Below are 21,690 nucleotides of genomic sequence, written 5' to 3'. Positions count from 1 at the left end.
AGCTGAGTGTTAAACTCTTAATAAATAGCACATAAAGATAGTACTTGTTTAGATGAAATTAATGGTACAAAGAAATACTTTTGAAGCCAGGTTTAGTCTGACCTAAATTCGTGTACAAGTACTGATTATGTCAGAGTGTTACGCTATTACATACATAATTGGATAATTATTACTGATGCATAAATGTCTAAACAACTTTTTAATATATCTGTTTGAGGTGGAGCTAATTTTATATACTTTACAGTATTGGTCAGTTTAATAAAATACATAGTTATATAAACTGATCATGTGTTTTCAAGGCAGGGTGACTAATTAGGCAAAGTAGGCAACTTATTCTAATTTAGCTCTGTATGTTTCTGTATGAGCTGTCAAATACATGTAGTGCAATGTTTTTCTCTGAAAGGTGATGTATAAAGTAGCTTGGAATGGAAATTGAAAATCTATCACGGACTGCAGCACGACCACACTGATTTTGAGATGAGTATTAACTCGTTCAAAATTTAATTGATACCATTATTTCTTATTGGTATTAAACCACTTCAACAAAAAGTTACATCCTAGTATTAGTGTAAAAGAAACATTGCACAACTTAAAGTTTCTCAGTGCCCGTTTTTTCCAGAGTCATGAGCTGGGCTGTTGCTTTTCTTCACAGATTTAATGGGAATAAAAAAATGACAGTATAATTTTCATCTGTAAAGAACGAGTTGGAGGAAGTTTAAGAAAGCAAGCGGTGATGGTTATGAAAAGTGCAGTGGCCAGGAGCGCTGGCAGCCTTCAGTTTGTCTGATCCAACAAATCTCAACTCAGCAGTCTGTAAAGAGGAAAGACTCGGGTTAGTAAAAGACTAAAATGTCATCATGCTTGAAAAGTCAGATTAGTGTTTCTGAATATTTTCATTTGAGTGTTAGGCCTTATGGTATTTACCTTGGCCTCATGACATGCCCATGCACTTCTCTGTATCTCTGATTGCTCTGAATAGATGTAAGATCTTCTTTATAGGTCCCTTCATAGATATCTGATTGACGTTTCATATAGCTCTCACTTTCATCTCTGTGGGGGTTAAAAACATCAGCAATTCATGTTTCATTGTGTATTTCCGTTGGTAACAAGGTTCAAAAACCTGGCAACACACACCGATTGAAAAGACATCATTTCTCTTGTGCTACCTACCCCAGCCGTTTGCCCATGATTGTCTGAAGGAACTTCCTGGCAGAGATTTGGCCCAGGACTTTCCTGTAACTGTTGGTGAAGATGGCATCAGCATGGCGTCCTGAGCTAAAATCAGAGAGTGGACTTCAGTTATTACATAACAGTGTTCTTGAATAACTTTCAGAATAAAAGGAAATTCAACAACAACGTGTTTAGGATTAATCTGTTATCTGTCTGGCCATGTTGTAGCCTATTTTAACTTAAAGGGTGAGATCAACCTAAATTCCAAAAAAACACATTTCTTCACTAATGGTCTACCCATGCAGATAGTTTTGGTTGTATTTGTCCGGATTTAGCCCTCTAAAAATCTAATTCCGGTCCACACAGATTCGAGGTAAATGAGAATAAAGACGTTTTTTTGTTATATTTTTGGTAACCTGACCCTTTAAGATCAGCACTCATTCCACATTAACAAACTGACCGTGACTCTGCTCGCTCCCTGGGAGGACTCCTGTCTTCCTCCAGCTGCTCTGCTGGATCCTTTATAGAAGATGTCATCAGGATGGACGTATCCCTCTGGCCGAACCTGAGAAATATCCCCGTTAACCAAATGAATGTAGAACATTGTATCCAAATATCTCTACACACATTATACCATACTGCTATGTAAAAAAAAAAAAAAATGTTAAACATAGTTTTGATGGTGAGGATGGATTTTAGACAAAGAAGAAGATCCTCATTCTTACTGCAAAATGCTCTAGCTCTTGTAAAATTACATATACTGCTTCTTTTGCACAGGACACTGTGAAAAAGGTGCTGTGTAAATTTAGTGTGGTGACTAATCCAGACATCTTGACCCGTTTTAGCATAACAAGTGCAGAGGGCACAGCTATGACATGCAAAGTAACCAGTGACAGGTTTAAAACATCATACGCTACATGCATGGATATGAGCATTCTTTCAGCCCTGACACTGGGATCAAATCAGTTTCTATCAAGCGTCAAACCTTCCTTTGGCAAAGCTTTCGAACCATTAGAGCTGTTCCCTGAAGCTTCATTTAATGGTACAAGGAACATATGAAATATATTTTGTGGTGTAATTTGTCAGAATTGAATTTTAAAAATATTTTGTTTTGAGTAATAATCTTCAACCACTTTTCAGTATTTCTGCTTCCATCGATAGGCGTCTACAAAGTTGACGAGTCATAAGAAATTTGAATAACTTTAAAAAAACACTGAACAGTGAAACACTAAATATCAGAATCCCAGTAAATCTGTCAGGACTTACCTAATGGATGGGTAGAGCGGGGAGCCTGATAAAGACATGACCAGGCAACAAAACAGCAGCAGTGCAGCTTTCTCCATCCTCACAGCTAGTCGTGGAGAAGAATGGACAGCTAGAAAAAAAATGACAGGAGTAGAAATTACATTAGAAAAAACGCTGAAACCACAGTTCCCCTCAACCAGCCTCATCGCTCAGCAGAAGGCACGGAAGTTGCAGCAGGCAGAGATGTAGACTACGGTGGAAAACAGTAGCATTTCATTTGAAATGTTGAAAATTGCACAAACATTAAATGTATAATATGCACAGGACATTCACACGTGTGGTGGAAGAGGTACCTAGTGATTTTGTGTGAATTCTGAGAGTCCCTGCAGTTCCTCTTTATTTGGTGCCCTTCACTCTCATCTCTCATCCTCTCAAAGACTGAACAAAAGAAACACTGGAACAGTACTGTTTGTGATCCCTTCATCCATGGTCACTTTATACTGAACCTGTAGCTCCCAGTCACTCCCACATCACACATGCTGACTCTCTCTCTCTCTCTCTCTCTCTGTGTGTGTGTGTGTGTTGGCACATTACTGTTACTTACATGCTATAATGAAAGATCAAAAACAAATCGTTGCAAACACATAATTGAAAACACACAAAAACTGCATGATTTGATGAGATATTGTTTATAGTTTAATGAATAATTTAATGTTCCTTAAAATAAAGTGTGTTATGTAAAACCATTGCCTGTCAGCGTAAAACTAATACATACATATAGCCCTTTATTTGAAATGATTTTGTCCAATGGGACCCGGGGAAACAAACACAAAGTGTGTATGTTATTGGGTTAGTGATGAGTGAGTACACCATTAGGCAATCAGTGTCTATCTGTTCAAGCATCTAACTTAACTTCGAAATGGGCGTGGTATACACCGGAAGTGGGCGAATCCACTTAATTTAAACCTGATATAGGTTGATCAAAATATGCTGAATTTATTAGAGAGCTATTTACAGAACAGCCTCTGAATTGAGCTTCAGAGCACTGTTTTGATCACAATAGTGAGAGAACTAATAATAAAAAAATAACTGTTCCTATTTGTATTGTTCATTAGAAAACACATATTACACATTTTACTCAGAAGATACTCGTAAAAAGTATGTTATCTCTAAGGGATACTGTTTCAGTCGAGTACTTGCGCAACACAAGAGCACATTGCTTCCTCATAAACTGTTAATACATTTGAATAAGAAGCTTTGCACACATGTATAAAACTTTACATTATGTTTAATTGGTTATTAATTATTACAGGGCTACATACGTCATTGTTTTAAAGGAGACCAATGTTACAATGTTGGATGTTCATGTTAAACATGACCAAAGCTTCAAAAATACATACAGGAGCCATACAGGAGTCACAGTCCTACAATATAGGACAGGAAAAACAGTTTAATAGGTCTCCTTTAAAGGTTTATGTAATGCACACCTTGTATTTAACAGCTGGCTCTACAGACTGGATGATCCCAAACATAAGGACTGTGCTTCTTCTGATGAACATACATTCTGTCCCTGGGATAATTTCTACGAGAAGTTGATCATATTAAGTTATTTTTTATTTTTATGCTACCCTCCCCATCCCATTGCACTCCCACCACTGCTTCCTTGGGTTCGAGTTTGGGACCGTAACGTGGGAAATAAGTGTGAACTGTATCTCTCAGCAATAAGTGCTCAGCTTTTAAGATAGATTCAAGATTTTGGCGATTTGTTAAAAGGACACATCGAAGCTGTCGCTGAAGCCCGGAACGAATTTATACGGACCGTGAAGTTGGACGTACCGAGGGACAGTTTTGTCTAACGGACTCTCGGGATGCAAGAGCATTCCCTATCAAAGAACCTACATGGCTAGATACTCGTTGTCCCTATCGTCTAAGTCATTACTACTCCCGTTTTAGCTGAGCAGGACAACGTTACCTACTTAACTATTCTTTTTCTCCACCATGGCCTTTTGAATTTCCATGTAGTAATAAAAACGTCCGAATAACATGGCTCCTGACACTACGCCATTTCTGTAAATAACTAAACAGAAGAGATAACCTACTATATTCGGGCTAATAGCAAACACAAATATTCATGATAGTTGTGTTAATTATACAATAACTGTTATTAGATAGAATTTCTGCCACCGTCCCCAAACTATTATTATCACCTAGTAACATTCAACATTTTTACCAGCCTAGCGCTTCTTCCTGGTTTCTATAACGTTACTTTGGAATGTGCAGGTACTGCTCTTGATATTTCAGACATCTTTGGCTCCACATGACACAAGCGCCAATGTCATTTACCCGATGTACCTAGCGCGCATACAGTAATCTCTTCAGTAAAATATACAATGGACAAAAATGTCAGCTAAGTCGCTCAGAAAGTAACTTCGCTAACTACAATATTTGGTAACGTTAGCTACAAAGAGTTTGCACTTGCTGACTTAGCATGGAACACTTCAGGACTTTAAGATCCTTGTTTAAAGTTCCCGTTCCCCAACACTGGAGACCGAGCAAGCGTGTCCAACACAGACATTGTTCTAAATTAGCTAACACCAGTGTTACTTCAAGAGAGAGGAATGTAACTGTGGACAAGTTCAAGAGTCAGATCTCCTCTGGTCCAAGTTTTCAGGATTTCATCAAAGAGGTTTCAGTTAATAAGACCTATGCTGCAGATGGAGAGCATTCTGACAAACACAGTTATCTTTCTGAGGACTTGGACATGGGTAACTCACGGAAAGGTTAGTCTGCATCACTGAAAACCATGTTAAAAAACCAAAACCAAGTTAAATGTGATTGTTCGGGACGAATGCCAAACTGGTGTTTTGTCTTAATATTGCAGTGTATTTCGAAACCTACGGGTGTCAAATGAATGTGAACGACACAGAGATAGCCTGGTCCATACTACAGAGGAAGGGGTATCAGCGCACGGCTGACTTAAGTGAGGTAACTTACAGGAGAGCTCTGTCTTTATGTAATCTCAACATCATTTATGTCAAAACAGTTGATACAAAATATCCTTTGTGCTTACAGGCAGATGTTGTCCTTCTGGTAACATGCTCCATAAGGTAAGATGTTACAAACTTTCAAGAAAAACTGTTTTGACAAATTGGAATTACAAGGTTTTTATGAGACCACACAAACTAAATCAGACGCACCAACCGATGGTCTCTTCTTTTAACAGAGAAAAGGCTGAACAAACCATTTGGAATAGACTACAACAACTAACGGCCCTGAAGAAGAGACGATTAAAGACCCACGCACCGATGAAGATTGGGATTTTGGGTAAGTGAGTTCACTAAGGGGACACATTTGACTGTCTTGCAGAGGACACAAGAATGAATGCCTGTGTGTGTCCAGGGTGCATGGCAGAGAGGCTAAAGACAGAACTTTTGGAGGGGAGAAGCTGGTAGATGTTCTTGCTGGTCCGGACGCCTACCGGGACCTTCCCCGCCTCCTGACGGTCGCTGACGGAGGTCATCAGGCAAGCAACGTGCTGCTGTCGTTAGAGGAGACCTATGCCGACATCATGCCTGTCCACCTTGCTCCTCAGGGATACAGTGCTTTTGTGTGAGTGTGTCAGTTGTTTACCCAGCAAATATGGTTTGTGGAGGAAGTAATTTGTCCTCCACAACTCCTCCTCCTCCTTTATATTTTAACCTCTGATGACCTTGTGTGTGTGTGTGTGTGTTTGGTGCGGGCAGTTCCATCATGCGAGGCTGCGACAACATGTGTAGTTACTGCATTGTTCCCTTCACCCGAGGGAGAGAGAGGAGCCGACCTGTTAGCTCCATTCTCGAGGAAGTTCGGATGCTTTCTGACCAGGCAAGTCCGAACCTCAACACTAAAACTAAACTCCTACACTTGTTTGCAGTAAGTAGACACGCACCGATAGCGATACCAGAATAGGAAGGAAGGGTAGTACATCGTTGGTTTATTAGAAAGGGCAAAAATATTTGTCTTATTGGAGAAAACAGTCAGTATTTGATATTGTAAAAACATAATAATAATGATAATAAGCCTTGTTCACACTGAGCGTGTTGGATGTTTTTTTCAGGGTGTGAAGGAGGTGACCTTGCTGGGTCAGAACGTGAACAGCTACAGAGATACATCAGAAGAACAGTTCTGTGGCTCGGACCTGACCAAGCTCAGCAGGGGGTTTAAGACCATCTACAGAACTAAACAGGGAGGTCTGCGCTTCTCCGACCTGCTAGACCGAGTGTCACGCATCGATCCTGACATGAGGATCAGATTCACGTCCCCTCATCCCAAGGATTTCCCTGATGAGGTACGTAATACGCTCACTTTTAATTCTGCTAGGAGAGCAGGAGCAGCTCGTGTATGCTGTCAATCATAGTTCTTAGAGTGAAAGAAAATCTGAATTGGCAGGTCAGGACCTTGAAAATATCTGTATTCGGAATCAGCCAGAAAAAATGCAATCGGTGACAACCCAGTGTTGATTTCCAACCAGGAAATTCAATTAGCACCTGCCAAATGCAGGCAGGTAAACATTTCAGGTCACCTGCCAAATTCAGAAAATCAGGGTTTTTAAAAAAAAACAAAACAACGGTGTGTCACAGTGGCAGTCAATGTGGTTATAGCGTACTTGTTGTTCTGGGACGGTGCGGTTCCATCAGGTTGGTCTGTCTAATGCTGAAGTTCAGCACACAGATCCAAGAGCACCACTCTCGGGAATTTAAATCGAAGTATTAGCCAGTCATCATCACGGGCCAGGAACTCTTCATGGACACTCTCTAAGCCTTCCCTTGGCGTTGCCCTCTGCAGCGCCATAGCGCAGCCAATTACGCAGTATTTATATGTTTACAGCAATCACTGAGTACTTCACACCTTGCCAAAATGATGGCTTCAGTCAGAGGTCTCCCCCACCCTGGGAAATCATTTGAAGATGTGTTGTTTTGTTATGTCTGGCCTGCATTGTGATGAGAGACTGATGATGAGGATGGAGTGTTGCGATTGTGTGAGAGCTGTCACTGGATTTCTTTCCAGACTTTGTTCATTTACACAGTCCATACGTGCAGGTGGTGAAGATGTGCCGGGTGAGTCGAGGTGACGCTCTGTACTGCAATTCTTTTATGCAATTTGAGGTTATCTCGGATTTTTAAAATGATGATAATTCCACCAGTTAGCCGAGTTAAAGTCTGAAAAGGACTCCGAAGCTAAATTTACGTCTAAGACCTGACATTATACTGGCTTTATGATGCTTATGGGCTCCCCAACAGTCTCTGTTCTGCACTCCGGGGTGGAGATTTTAGTGGCGTGAGCAAAATAACACTACTGGTTTAAATGCTTAAATGATAAAGTGATAACATGAAATGAAATTGACATGAAGTGAAATTAAATGTGTGAGAGGCATCATTATCTATTTGTTTCTCATTAAATTTTATTTTGATATTAAACATCCACAAACAAGATCAAACTTTTATGGTGTATCAGCAGACATAATTGTGTTTTTCATAGACTGTGTGTGGAGTGGAAACCTTATTTTAAAACATTTGGTTTCAGTACTTTGGAATCCACTGACAGAGCCAGACAAATGTTTGCGGACACATTCTCACGCATGTTCATTTTGATACATCCGACGTGTGTGAAAACCAGCGTATGTAACAGTTTTCACATGAGGCCCCTGGTCTGTGTGCTGATGTTTACAGGTTTTGCATCTGATTGCGGAGCGAGGGAACATTTGTAAGCAGATCCACCTTCCAGCCCAGAGTGGGAGCAGCAAGGTCCTAAAAGCAATGCGCCGTGGGTAAGAGACCGCTGTTCATTTCTCCCAACGAAATCGTCAAAGCGGTTCAGTTTGTGAAGTCTCCTGCAGTATTCTAATGTTCTAATAACTTGTATTTCTCTAATAAAATGGACAGCTACACAAGAGAAACCTACCTCGATCTTGTGAAGAACATCAAGAGAATAATCCCAGGTAGGCTCCCAAAATCAGGTTAAATTTGATCCCTTGAGTCCTAGAACATTTTACTCAAGTAAAAATCTTGTGTAAACATGTTCTTAAATGAAAGTAAAAAATAAATAAAATAAAATGTATGCTGTTACATTTTCAAAAGGGTGTGTGTGTTTGTACATATGTGGGCAAGCCCTTTTGTCCAACCCAACAAAACAATAGTTTTCTACAGACGGCACCTTGCAGCCTGTGTATACAACTGATTTCCAATTAACATAAACATATACCGCCTTTCTCAGTGTAGCCGTACTAGAAAACCCAAAGAACCAAAGGACAAAACTCTGTTAAACAAAAAGGCTGTGAGTACTGCCTGCCACTTCTCATAGAATCAGGAGTACAATAAAACTTCACTATGGTAGCAGGCAATATGGACACCATGAACTCCATAGCAGCTACAGCCACAAACACAGTGTAGTGCACACACAAAACGCGGTGCTGCTCAAACAGTTATACAGTCAAACATGTTAACAGGTTGCTCCTGCTCTGATGGCGTGTGGTAGCTCGTTCCACCACGTGTAGGGATGGCAGGGCCAGATAGCGTTCCCTGGAGGAGCGTAGTGGCCGAGGAGGAACGTAAACTTGTATTATGGAGTTTAGGTAGATGGGTGCAGACCCAGTAGTCACTTGAATTTGATTCTGGAGGCCACGGGTAGCCAGGGGAGGTCACTCAGTAATGGACTCAGTCTTAAGAGAGGTTTAGTTGAAGGTAGCAATCCTTCATTCATGCAGATATGCCCGAGAGACAGTCCGTGATCCACGCTGAGACGTGGGGTTGCCTGGCGGGAAGGATAGGTAAAATTGCGTATCATCTGCGTAGCAGTGTTAATAGAAGCTATGTGAGCGCATGATCAGCCCCAGTGAGGTGGTGTAATAAAAAAAAGCTGAAGTAAAAGTAAAATGACTGATTTTGGGCAGTGTGTGCAAAAACTACTCAAAAAAGAAAGTAGATGTAATTCGTCACCCTTTTAATTTGTCACCTGTTTGTAGGTTACACTGATTAATAGTTTATGATTAGATAACACTAACTTGCACTTGCAAAAAGTAAGAACGCTTACATTGCATGAAGGGCATTTGCTTCGGTATTATCATCTCGATGAAGTAGTGCGTGGTCTGTTTTTAACATTATTGACATGTTTCAGAGGTGAGTCTCAGCAGTGACTTCATCTCAGGCTTCTGTGGCGAAACAGAGGACGACCACCATCAGACTCTGTCTCTGATCAGAAACGTGGGCTACAATGTGGGATTCCTGTTTGCCTACAGCATGAGAAAGGTGAGTTCATGTGTGTTTGTAATTCAAGTTCCAATTAAATCCAAGCTGTGCTTATTTTCAAAAGTGTTCTTTTCAGTTGCCCCATAAGTTATCCAGCTTTAAATTCTTTTGGAACTGCACTTGTGATTTTCTTACTCAGAAAACCTATGCCTCCCATCGGCTACAAGATGACGTGCCAGCAGAGGTGAAGCAGCAGAGGCTGGAGGAGTGTATCAGCGTATTCAGAGAGGAAGCTGCGAGGGTCAACGCTGCACTTATTGGCAGCACACAGCTTGTCCTGGTGGAGGGAGTAAGTATTGCTTGCATGACTAAGACATCCCTCAAAGGATATCTGATTTAGAAAATGGGAATATAAGATCATTACCCTACATATAAAATTTTCTCAAACATATTTTATTCATAAAATAAATGAACTGTTGCCTCTCTGCACAGCTAACTTTGTAAAAGATAGATTAGATGGAGGTAGGGTAGAATAATAAAAAAGAAGCTTGTGGCGTTGCTCTAGGGATGGCTCGCTCAGTGTTCTGAAATGAAATTTGGGAAAGGCATTCATGTCTCCCTCAGGATGAATTGTATTTGTCCAGTAAACTTAATACATGCTAAACTCATTTCATCCCTGTAGGATCAGCTGAACATGGGAAAGATTAGGCTTGTGTCATGTTAGCGTGGGAACATTAGCATTTAGCTCAAAGCCTCACAGAGTCACTAACATGCCTGGAGACTTTTAGTCTCTTAAAGCCTCATTCCAGTATGTGAGGGAGAGGACTGATTGGTTGGTTTCCAGGTTACCGCGCAACACTGCTCATCTGTGGTTTCCATTTTTATGCAGGAAAGTAAAAGATCTGTCAGGGACCTGTGTGGGAGAACTGATGGCAATGTGAAAGTTGTTTTCCCCAAAGAGGATGTTGCTGTTCAGCCTGCAGAATCCAACACTGCACAGGTCAATGCTGGAGACTATGTGCTGGTGAAGGTGGGGTTTGTTTCATCCATCCATCCATCCTGGCTGATAATTAACCAACCATTGCATGATATGTTTAACCCAATTAAGAAACACTGTCGCTGTTACATAGTTTTTCCACCAGAGAGCACTTTCACAACTGTAAATTGTCCCAATTATTTAAAAAACACATTATTTTCACAGTCATCCTATAAGATATATGTGTTGGGATCCTACATGGACACACTATTGTCTGCCAAAGGCGGAACAGTTTTTATTTTTTCACAGGACATACTTTTTTAACTCAAATATTACTTGCTATCGCCCTCAAAAATCCAGTAATGGTCAGGCTATACTTCAAATATTGGATACTTTTATTTACATTTTTCATCAGTTTAAGACAGAGATAAAAAAAAAAAAAAGTTTGGAAGTGTTTATAATCATCCTAAAATGAGAAATCCATCGCACATGTTCAAATGTACGCACACCTTTAATAAAGTCACGTACAACTCATGTCTAGCTGTGACACCAGTCATAGCTAAAGATTATAATCTTTTACCTTACCCTTTAATCAGCTACTGTTTCCTGCCGGTCATCTTCTCCCTTCAGATTTCTTCACTCACTCATTCATTTTTTGATGTTATAGATATTGTCAGCCAACTCCCAGAGCCTGAGAGGACGGGCCCTCAGTCACAGCTCCCTGAGAAGCACGGTGAAGCACTCTGAGACTCTGCCCCTGCACCAGCTTGATGAGGGGAAAACTAGCACCCTGCCTCCTTCTCTTGAATGACTTTGAAGACACATGAGTGGGTTTTGGTGGAAATTCTGATCATATTACAGTCACGTTGGACTGCTGAGATGAACTATGAGAACTGCAATGTGTTATTTATACAGCAAGCATGTGTGTGTACATATTGAACTGCTGAATACACTGAAACCTGTTCAGATGATGTGAATAATTCCGTTTGTAATAAACTGTGACTGATTTGTTTTGTCTGAAGCAGTGGCGCGTGATTAATGTTATGGCATCTTTTATGGGACTCAAACTTGTCATACATCATTACATTTCCAGAATCAGTTACAAAGTCAGAAACTGAGAAAGAATTTGCCTAAAGTCAGCAGCAGACACTGATCTGTGATCTGCTTTGGAAGGAGCATGTTATTTCAAAAAGATGTTTGTGGGAATGAAAAGTAAACCCTGTACTGCAGACTGCGTCCTGTTATGACAAGACTGCATTTACACTGTTGTGGTAAATTCACTGTCCTCATCTACATTTTATATGTAGAAATACCTTGGTCTGAAAATCTGAGGTGATATCAAACGCAAACTGGAGATGTGCATTTCTCAGGCTTGTAGGAGTAATACTGGTATCATTGATTGTTTCTTTGAAATTTCTCTGTCACATAGAAGTACTGGCTGTTTGTGCCTTTATGTTGGCATGTCCCAGTGTAGAAGTGAATCCTGGAAGTTTCCAGAAATGCCATTCAATCCGTGAACTGAACGTCTGTCCCAATCAGCATATAGTCCTGGGGGGGAAGCACAGCAACAAATATGAAATTAGGACTTCTTTTTATCAGCTAGATTTTAATGTGTTTTTTACCAAGTCCCTCATTAATCCCTCTCATGTAATCAATGCAGCTCACTCAAAAACATGCAGTCTTAGAGAAAACATCTAGTCTCTGACCTTCAGGACCTGAAGCTGAGTGTTCACTAGGTTCATCTTTCCAAGTGTAGGAAGTGGGTATCCCTTTGCAAGTTGAACTGTGAAGCGAAATTCTTCAATTAGTCACAAAAAGCAAATGCGGCAAACATTATAGCGGTACTGGTAGTAGTGCGTTTTAAACAGGTGCATCTCAGAAAGTTAGAATATTTTTTCTCCCAAATTTAATTCAAAAAGTGAAACTTTCTTATATTATAGATTTATTACACATAAAGTGAAATATTTCAGGTCCTTTTTGTTTTAATCTTGATGATTTTGGCTTACAGCTCATGGAAATCAAAAATCCATGTCTCAAATATTAGAATCAAGAATTCTAAAAGGTTAATTTATGCACTCAGCACTTGGTCGGGGCTCCTTTTGCGCAAAGGACAGCATCAATGCGGTGTGGCATGGAGGCAATCAGCCTGTGGCATTGCCGAGGTGTTATGAAGCCTTCAGCTTGTCTGTATTGTTGGGTCTGGTGTCTCTTATTCTCCTCTTGACAATGACCTTTGGTGGCTTACCCAGGGTGTCACTGAGTGTCTTCTGGACAACTGTGAAGTCAGAAGTCTTCCCCACGATTGTGGTTGTGTGTACTGAACCAGACTGAGAGATTAAAGGCTCTTCCCATGTCAACTATTTGAATATTCTCATATTTTGAGATATGGATTTTTTTTTCTATGAGCTGTAAGCCATAATTATCTCTATTATCATATTATTAAAACAAAAAAAGTCCTGAAATATTTCACTTTATATGTAATGAATCTAGAATATATGAAAGCTTTACTTTTTGCTTTAAATTGATGAAAGAAATGAACTTTTCCATGATATTCTAATTTTCAAAGCACCTGTATATATTGATTATATAGTTATATAGCACAATTCATTCATTCAATGCAGCCCAGCTCTGTGCTTTACACAGAAAGATAATCGTAAAATAAATAAACAAAAATAAATAGGGCGAGAAGGCCTACAGCACCCAAGTTTAAAGGTTCAGTGTGTCAGTTGTAGTGGCATCTAGTGGTGAGGGTGGCAAATTGCAACCAGTGGCAAGTTCTGTATAATTCTTTGTCCCATGTACTCTTTATTTCTCTATTTACAATAAAGATTTAAGGAGGAAAAAATATTCTGATTATTCCGACACCTTATGAATGCACCATCAGTCACCGCTCACCCCTCCCTTACCGAGCCCGCAGGAGAAACTACGGTGGCCGACACGCTCTGTCAGCTTTTGTGCAAAATAATACATGTGGTCCTCCATTTGTCCAAATGTCACTTATTTTCTCACTTCTAATAAGCCAAACAACAACTACTACTACTACTACTACTACTAACGATTTATTAACTTACCATTTGGGCTATTGTAGAAACACGGCGGCCATGTATGTAGATTGAAATGGCTCATTCTAACATAATAAAAACGGTTCATTGTGTAAGGTCTTTATACATCAGTGATAGGTTGACAGTTGTGGACGCAGCACTGACACATCATAACCTTTAAGTTGTTTGCAAACAGTTGCTTTTTAACACATTCAGCAGTTCCAGAGCAACATCTGGATTCATTTGGAGTCGTGTTCCTGGCCACCTGGCTTTTATAAGGCCCATATTCCCTCTCTTTTAGCTCTGGTCTCTAGCAACTCAACTATGTTCACCATCAAGTCTATAACTGTGTCTGTCTACCGTTTGGTGATGAACAGGCAGTGGACAGCGGGTTTTTAGAGAAACTCAATATAAAGCTCCATAAAACTGAGGGGAGCTGCAGATTCAGCAGATAATTCTCTCTGTAGATTCATCACTATGATTGACCCCTTTCACAAGATTGCGCTGTTTTCCCATTGTCATTAGACACATTGTTGCTATAAAAAAAGAATTATAGCCGGTATAAGGACATCTCGAATTAGCAGGGGATGATCAGAGAGCGTATGAGGTGACATTAATGATAAAGTCTGCAATATGAAACTGTCAAAGGCCATTTATCAACCAGTCACCAATAGGTCCTTTACGAAGGCCTATTAATGCATTACAGTATTCTAGTCCAGTGATTCCCAACTAGGGGTACTTGTTCCTCAGAGGGAACCTCTAGATATGTGTTCAGGAGGAAAATATTTGGGTGGGACTGGTGTTAAGTTCAATATCTATTGTTTCAATTATAAGTGAACTACCAGTAATATTTGTCTGATTGCACAGGCCAAACCTGAGTCCGCTTTAACGCCCTAACACCACTTGTTGGAACTGCAAATGAGTTAAAAGTAGAGAAGTCGAAATAAAGGAAAAGCTGTTGGAACGTCCAGCTTCTGTCACAAGACCAGGATCATAATTGTGAGAAAAGGTTCAAGTGGTTATCAGTCATAACTATTTGAGCAGACAGAGGCGTGATAGTGCTACGTGATTATACTTGCTTTAACATATCTCACTGTTTCAAACCAACGAGGACATCGTTGGTTTAAAACAGTCCTGAATCTGTTTGTTCAGGAGCAGCTAAACCGGTACAGGATGCGAAAATGGATACAGAGTCATGTCTCTGAAATTCATGCTAAAAGGAAGGTGGAATTTAGCTTTTCTGCATTCTTATGAAGGGTTGAAATGGCAGTCTTTCTCAGAAGGAAGAATGCTGTTTTAGTAACTTAACAAATTCCCTGTGTACTTGGGTTTGAACAGCCTGAGTACATGACAGGGCACCGAGTTCACAGAGAGTGTACAAACTGAAAACTTACCATTCACTTTAGGTATCACTACCACTTTGAGGACCATTTGGAAGATGTTGTCGAGGGATTTGACCTGCAGGTTAGGGTGAGGGTTAGTTTGTTAGGTCTGCATGGATGGTACACACTGTGACTTGCGTTACAATGCAGCTCTCACCTGAAACTCTCCCACGTAACTGGTCCCCAGGGTCAGACCCATTCTGTGCAAATTAGGCAAAATTAGATCGTGACGTTCATTGTTCATTCACCTTTAGGCCCCATTTTTCTCTTCTGAGAACAAGTGGTTTGTTTTTTTAGTGACTCACTTGTTTAGGGTGACAGCTCCAGCCAGCCTCATCGCGCTGACAAACACTTTGGCGCTGACACTGGTCTCCTGGAAAGACAATGTGGTGAGAAGGTGTTTTTATAGAGCACACAAATGGTTTTCCATCACGCCAGCTGTGGAACCTACCAAGTTTAGGACAAAGAGAGGGGTAAGAGTGGCGTTTGGCTGGATTGCGTAGGCCGTCACTGTGCCATTGGCTTGAACTGTCACATTGTTGGGTTCAAAAGTGACGGTGGGATTGTTCACCGTCTTCACCAGCAGTTTCATCATCAGCCCTGGAAAGCGTTGGGCAATCTGGAAAACACATACGTAGCTTACAAACTGCAAAGCAGAGGTTTATGCTTCTCATAAAATCAGTGGAATGTGTAGTCACCTGCGGGACGAAGGCTCCAAACGTTCTGGTGTTGAGTCGGATGGGAGAGGCTTGTGGGATCTGTTGTGACGGAGCCAGAAAAAGTCGTGCATCAGTGTGACATTGGGAAAGTAAATTCATTAGGGAGTCAGGAGGACGCAGCTCACCATGTCATCGGTAATGTACAGGCTGAGGGCTCCCGCTTTGTTGTAGACGAAGGCTGCAGAGTTGGCGGTGAATGCAGACATGCCGATGTACAACATGTTGTTGATCTGAGGTGGCAGGTAAAAGGCTGTGGGGCAGAATGGAGGCTCCTGATGCTCCCCAATGTTGTAAAATTCACCCTAAATGACAAAGACACAGCAGAGACAGAAGACTTATGACATAATCATGACTGTCTTGTTCTTTATGACCAAGCTGAGGCTTCAGATCTATAAAATGGACAGTACAATGGTGTACATTTCTTTACCTTCAAGCTCAGGTCTATGGAAGAATTTGAAACTGTGGGCGATGACACCATGGAATATTCAATCTCTGCATACTGGTCCACTTGGGCTACAACTGCAGTAAGGTAGAAAGTCTGTCATACATTCAGCATCAATGAAACATCCAAAGATTTGACATAAAATAATGTTTTACCATTGAGAGTTTTCAAGTGAGGGTTCAAATCAGATACTGCATCAGCCACCAGAGGGCAGATCTGCAACAATAAAGAACAGGAAAAATGGATTCCCACACTCCAAAAGAAGCTAGGTTGACACCCTGACTTCTGACTGCATAAACAACTTTTCAAAGACCCCTCCAAATGAATACAGAGCACTTTAGAATCAAACTGTCATCAGGAAACCAACAGCAGATGAATAACTTCATTTAAATCAATGTTTCATCCACAATTACCTCTAGTTTGTGATGATTTCTAATTTTATTCAGTGTTATTGAATTTAAACTTCTGAAGCGACTTCATTCACAAAACATGCTAGGATTAAACGTTTCTCCCAACTTAATGAGTTCAGAGAAAAGAGAAAAAGTATGTGTAAAATAACAAGGCGCACGTTAATCCTGACTTTAAGAGACACGCTTTGAGTTTTGACTTTTTTAAGCACACTTTGGCAAATTATCCCATGGCGAGTGAATTAACAAGGATCACCAAAAAACTGAAATGATTCAGTAACACCAGAATTGATTTTTCGCACAACTCTGGAAAAATGCAGATGGAGTTGGCAGTTGTATTTAGAAGATCTCAACTGTCTGCTAGAATAATGAATGCACTCTTCAGACCTGGTGGTGGAAAGCGCATTTGCTCAAGCACAATTTTGAAGTAGTTGAACTTTACTTGTATTTCCATTTTACACTACATTTGTCTGACATGTATAGTTACTAGTTACTTCATAAAGTAACACATAAAATAAAAAAATACTCTCAATAAACTTATGAAATACAACACATTGTTAAAGATAAGACTAGTGGTATCCAACCTTTTTGGCTTGTGACCCCTTATATAAAACTGTGTCTAGTTAGGGCTCCTTGTCACATGTTTTATATGTCTAATTCACACAAAAAACTTCATTCTTCTTTATTTCCTCTCCCATTACCCTTCAGATTTATCTTGTGACCCTTTGGAGGGGCCCGATCCCTTGGTGGGGAACCAATGAACTAAAGTACCAAGATGTATATAAAGTATAAAACTCCAATTCCACCAGCTACAACAGCAAAATGCTGCTTACACATTAATACATCACTATTAACAATGTTATAATGTAATGACACAAAATAAACTAGTCAGGGTGATCTTGAACCTCAACCACAGGACTCATGTCAGCTCTTCTGAATGGTTGACGGCAGAAAATAGGTTGAGGCAGCAGAAACTGACATTAACACCAAAGGTTTTGGATAGGACTGTGCCATGGCAGATTCAATTCAATTCAATTCAATTTTATTTATATAGCGCCAAATCACAACAACAGTTATCTCACAGCGCTTTTCATAAAAGAGCAGGTCTAGAACGTACTCTGTGATGATATTTACAGAAGCCCAACAGTTCAAGAGCAAGCACTAGGCGACAGAGGCAAGGAAAAACTTCCTTTTAAGAGGCAGAAACCTCGAGCAGAACCATGGCTCAGGGTGGGCGGCCATCTGCCTCGACCGGTTGGGGAGAGAGAGAGAGAGAGAGAGAGAGAGAGAGAGAGAGAGAGAGAGAGAGAGAGAGAGAGAGAGAGAGAGGGGAGGGAGGCAGCCTACACAATATACACACAGAGGTACAGACAGTAAGATCAAAAAAAAATTTCTAGCTTGTTAGGAACTCTCATTGGCTACTGTATATGTATGTATTTGTGTACAAGGATGTATCTGGATATTGTCTGAATATTGTAAGGGTTGGTTGTACAGGGCACCTTGAGTCATCTGTAGCCTTGCAGTCTTTATTACACTACAATGAGGACCACAATGGAAATACGTTTATTTACTTTTTTGTGTTATCCTCGACAGTTCTGAAGAATGTTTTGTGTCACTGTGCATGACATTATAATATGTATTTATTCATGTTACTATGTAATAAAAACATCAAAATCAAACACACATAAAACCAGTATCTTTACTTTTTATATAAAGTACATGAAGCTGATGATACTTAAGTACTTTTACTGAGTAAGAAGTTGAATGAAGTAGTTTAACTTTGGGTATGGGTTGTATGGGTATTTTACTTAAGTAGAGGATGTGAATACTTCTTCCATGGCGGCTCTCAAATCCTTAAGAAGAAACTCCTAGTTAGAAACTTTGTGCTGCATTTAGGAGGATTCCTATGTACTATGTGAATACAACGCCAGAGAGGAAGGGGGATCATCAAAAACAGTGGGTGTAAGGCTGGTTGCTCCTCACCTGTTTCTGCAGTGCATTTTGCAAAGCCCTGTCAATGAAGCTTTCAAAGAGATTGTACAGCCAGCTGAAACAAAAGGCAAGCACAGGAATTATGAGTATGCAGCCTGTCAAGTATGACAGGTAAAACAGAAAATTCCCATTCCCTCACATGGGTTCCCACATAATGCGCAGCATGGTTTCTTTTACCTGGCTCCACCATGGAACACTATGCTCGCACTGCCGACAGTGGCCGCACAGTCGACAGTACTGACCACAGGTCGGCCTGTCTCATCACTCTGGATGGCAATGCTGATAGTGATAGTGAGTCCATTCACATTCAAATCGAAAGAACCGCTATCCTTTCTGTTAAGAGAGAGAAGTCCCTGCTGCAGCAGAAGTATCCCACAATTGATTTAACTGTGCTGTATGAGGAAGTAATCTTATGTCTCTCACATTATTCGGAAGTATTTGACCCTCCAGTTTCCATGCAGACTGATGAAGGCGTTGTCAATGGACAGTCTCAAACCGGTCCCTGGCACCAGGTCCACCGCAGATTTTGTCAATCCCACATCCACGATTTGCATACTGGAAGAACAGCATGTTTGTTTGTGAAGGCAGTTCAAGTATCAACCAACAGAATTTACAGGAGCGTTAAGGACAAATGGGGGCCTTACTCCGACAGGCTGTACTGGACATCGCCAATGGGAGACACTGACTCTGTCCCTGAAATATCTGGGACTTTGATGGATTTGAGTTTCTGCTGGATTGAAGCCATCCCCAGTTGTCTGCCTAGAAAAAAGCAAGAAAATTTCATAATGAAACTGCGGAGTGATTGGTGCTTTTCAATTGAAAGAGGAAACATGCTGCAGACCATACCATATTCAAGGCCTTTTTCTGTTAGTTTGACCTTTACCCCAGGATTAGTGCTTAAGGTCATGGGGATTAAAGCCACCAGAGCAAGCCAACAGTACGGGAACATCTTGACTGCTGGGAAATAAAAGGAAAAGATGAGATCTTTTTAGGAACATGACACCATGTACCAGGCAAAGTTTCTGCTTTTGTGTGGGTCACATTTTTTGCTGTTCTGCAAGGAAGGTTTGGTATTGGGATCAAAACAGTAAAACAAGTGTTCCTCTTTATGGTGTTCTTTCTTTTTGTTACACGTTACTGATTCCTAGAGGCTCCAGTCTTTGTAATGTAATTGTTGGCCTTGAACAATGTTTTGTATTTCATGCGTTTTTAAATCTAAAAACTTAATCTGTAAAGGAAGTCTGCTCCAGATATAAGTGGTGTAAAATGTACAATATCTCCCTCTAAAATGTAGTGGAGTAGCAGTAGAAACATAAAGTGGCATGAAATTGAATTACAAGTACAAACCTCAAAATTGTACTTAAATTGTACAGTACTGGAGTAAACGTACTTTCCACCTTGTCCTTGTGTTTAGGGTTTCTGCTTCGGTGGCGGCCTGTGAAAGAGCTGGCTGTCAGTGCTGCAGATGAAACCACATGACCCCTGATAAGTCAGCAGGCGAGCTAGTGTTTAATTAAATCAGGCTGAGATTGAAGGCCCAGTCTGCCCCTTTTGTCCATTTTGAGTATGGATATTTGAATCAATGTGGAAATCATCAAGTTTCTACAGATGGAAAATGCACATTTTGAAACATTCAAGTCATTACCCTTCACGACACAATTGCAATATTTCAGTGTCCGTAAATGCTACGGCTGTCATGTGTTGTTTTTCCACAATCAAGTGCTCAGTTGGTCGTTCAGGAATGAATAGAATGTGCTTTTTTTGCTGATGATGTTGCTCGAACTTTAGTATGTTGTATGTTTGACTTACAGATTTAGGCTCTGAATGTGCATAACAGGCTGAAAAGCAGGCGGCCTGAACTGACAAAATCGAAGACATGTGACTACAAGTGGAAATTTCTCTTAAAGAATTTAAACTGTGCAAATAATGGTGTAAAAGAGCTGCTTATCAAAGAGAAACCAGTATTATTACTGGAAACAATCATTTCTGACTAAACATACCATAAGACATCAGCGCTTAATTTCTCCCAAAGTGGTGATATTTATTTCAAATGTACATCCCAAAATAGCTAAATGTACACTGACGCTGCACAAAGCATCTTTCTTAATCTGCACTGCTGTCTCTCAACACAAATCTCCCAAATCATAATCAATAGGATACTTCAGGACACATTTAAGAACAATTTCAGATACTACAATTTAAGTTTTCTTAACACATTGAGGTTAATATAGTAAATATTTGGACCATCGTCAGAAAGCTAGGAGAACAAACCTAAGAAAATCTTCACAATAGATTTGTCAATTTGGCCCCATACAGTAAATATTCACCCACTCTTACCTGAAGCAGCAGTTCGTCAGGACCAGGCTGTTTCTGAGTACCAACAAGGCAGAGTGAAAGAGGAAGGGAGGCACATGGCATTTAATTTACTTACTGAATCAGGAACTGAAGTTGGCTATGGGACTACCCCAGCTAAAGCAACAGTAAGCAAAATTGGTCTTTGACATATCGCTAACAGTGTTATCTGAGTGTTGTTTGCACAAGAAGTAAACTCTGAAACTACAGTTTTAAAAGCTGGACATATACAACAGGTTTTTTGTCTTTGCATATCTGTCCTGCTGCTGTTACATTTTTCTAGTTCCTTGTATGCATTTCTAGTAAAGTTAAGGAGCAAAAGGATCTAAGCACAAAAAAAGATTTAAAAATTAAATATGTGTGACAATGTACACCGATCATTGTTCAGTTTTTCTAAACCTGCAAAATAACGCCAAACATAAAATTAGCAAAAATTAGACATTATTATCTGAAAGGAGCTAGGGGCACTAAACTGTGTTTATCATTCTATTCTGCTTCAGATATTTCACTTCATAGCAGACCAAAATGATATTTCTTGTACTGACATTAAAATGCCTCTTTAAGTGTTTGCAGTCATAACGTGCGAAACAAATTGTTAATAGAAAATAAAATAGAAACTGGAAAAGGGGAAATAGCTAGTCTGGCTCTGGGCAACAGAATAACAAAATCTACCTATGAGCACCTCTAAAGCTCACTAATGAACACGTTACACTGTTTGTTTAATCCATACAACATCTGAAG

At 40.2% G+C, this 21,690-nt stretch overlaps 3 protein-coding genes across 12 annotated transcripts; 1 reads left to right on the top strand and 2 right to left on the bottom strand.

Moving 5' to 3' along the window:
• Positions 1–330: 330 nt before the first annotated feature.
• LOC119886520 (glucagon family neuropeptides-like) lies at positions 331–2,596 on the bottom strand. Its single transcript, XM_038697318.1, has 5 exons — positions 2,437–2,596; positions 1,631–1,735; positions 1,171–1,275; positions 925–1,050; positions 331–811 (listed from the first exon to the last, which is right to left on the bottom strand). The coding sequence occupies exons 1-5, from the start codon at positions 2,511–2,513 to the stop codon at positions 799–801; spliced, it is 426 nt and encodes a 141-aa protein (XP_038553246.1). The 5' UTR covers positions 2,514–2,596; the 3' UTR covers positions 331–798.
• A 2,136-nt stretch (positions 2,597–4,732) lies between these two features.
• Positions 4,733–11,635, top strand: LOC119886514 (mitochondrial tRNA methylthiotransferase CDK5RAP1-like). Its single transcript, XM_038697299.1, is given in 14 exon segments — positions 4,733–5,195; positions 5,297–5,400; positions 5,488–5,522; positions 5,639–5,739; positions 5,815–5,850; positions 5,853–6,024; positions 6,159–6,279; positions 6,512–6,742; positions 8,124–8,221; positions 8,337–8,392; positions 9,568–9,698; positions 9,838–9,987; positions 10,528–10,668; positions 11,282–11,635. Coding segments are annotated over 14 exon segments (1,812 nt in total). The 5' UTR covers positions 4,733–4,903; the 3' UTR covers positions 11,426–11,635.
• Positions 11,636–11,649: 14 nt separating this feature from the next.
• LOC119886515 (bactericidal permeability-increasing protein-like) lies at positions 11,650–21,074 on the bottom strand. Of its 10 annotated transcripts, none has more exons than XM_038697301.1 (17): positions 20,935–21,074; positions 19,945–20,056; positions 19,444–19,554; positions 19,242–19,356; positions 19,021–19,152; positions 18,775–18,930; positions 18,589–18,652; positions 16,354–16,414; positions 16,184–16,275; positions 15,882–16,058; positions 15,736–15,795; positions 15,489–15,656; positions 15,343–15,410; positions 15,195–15,237; positions 15,050–15,113; positions 12,321–12,397; positions 11,650–12,162 (listed from the first exon to the last, which is right to left on the bottom strand). In XM_038697301.1, the coding sequence occupies exons 3-17, from the start codon at positions 19,544–19,546 to the stop codon at positions 12,121–12,123; spliced, it is 1,422 nt and encodes a 473-aa protein (XP_038553229.1). In that variant the 5' UTR covers positions 19,547–19,554; positions 19,945–20,056; positions 20,935–21,074; the 3' UTR covers positions 11,650–12,120. The 10 variants fall into 10 exon arrangements, with proteins under 10 accessions (XP_038553229.1, XP_038553231.1, XP_038553232.1 ...); XM_038697303.1 differs by having other exon boundaries at positions 19,444–19,551; XM_038697304.1 differs by having other exon boundaries at positions 19,988–20,056.
• Positions 21,075–21,690: the final 616 nt, after the last annotated feature.

The sequence above is a fragment of the Micropterus salmoides genome, unplaced genomic scaffold, assembly GCF_014851395.1.
Source record: "Micropterus salmoides isolate LMB-PRFRI ecotype aquatic unplaced genomic scaffold, ASM1485139v1 Ms_hic_scaffold_4, whole genome shotgun sequence".
Taxonomy (NCBI): domain Eukaryota; kingdom Metazoa; phylum Chordata; class Actinopteri; order Centrarchiformes; family Centrarchidae; genus Micropterus; species Micropterus salmoides.
This window is presented reverse-complemented; position numbering and strand designations above follow the sequence as displayed.

Coding starts and splice junctions, on each gene's coding strand:
- LOC119886520 (XM_038697318.1), bottom strand. CDS start 2,513: ATGGAGAAAGCTGCACTGCTGCTGTTTTGTTGCCTGGTCATGTCTTTA. Junction 1,736..2,436: donor CCGCTCTACCCATCCATTAG/GTAAGTCCTGAC, acceptor GATATTTCTCAG/GTTCGGCCAGAGGGATACGT. Junction 1,051..1,170: donor ATCATGGGCAAACGGCTGGG/GTAGGTAGCACA, acceptor TAACCCCCACAG/AGATGAAAGTGAGAGCTATA.
- LOC119886515 (XM_038697301.1), bottom strand. CDS start 19,546: ATGTTCCCGTACTGTTGGCTTGCTCTGGTGGCTTTAATCCCCATGACC. Junction 15,411..15,488: donor CTCTCTTTGTCCTAAACTTG/GTAGGTTCCACA, acceptor TTGTCTTTCCAG/GAGACCAGTGTCAGCGCCAA. Junction 15,238..15,342: donor GGAGCTGTCACCCTAAACAA/GTGAGTCACTAA, acceptor TAATTTGCACAG/AATGGGTCTGACCCTGGGGA.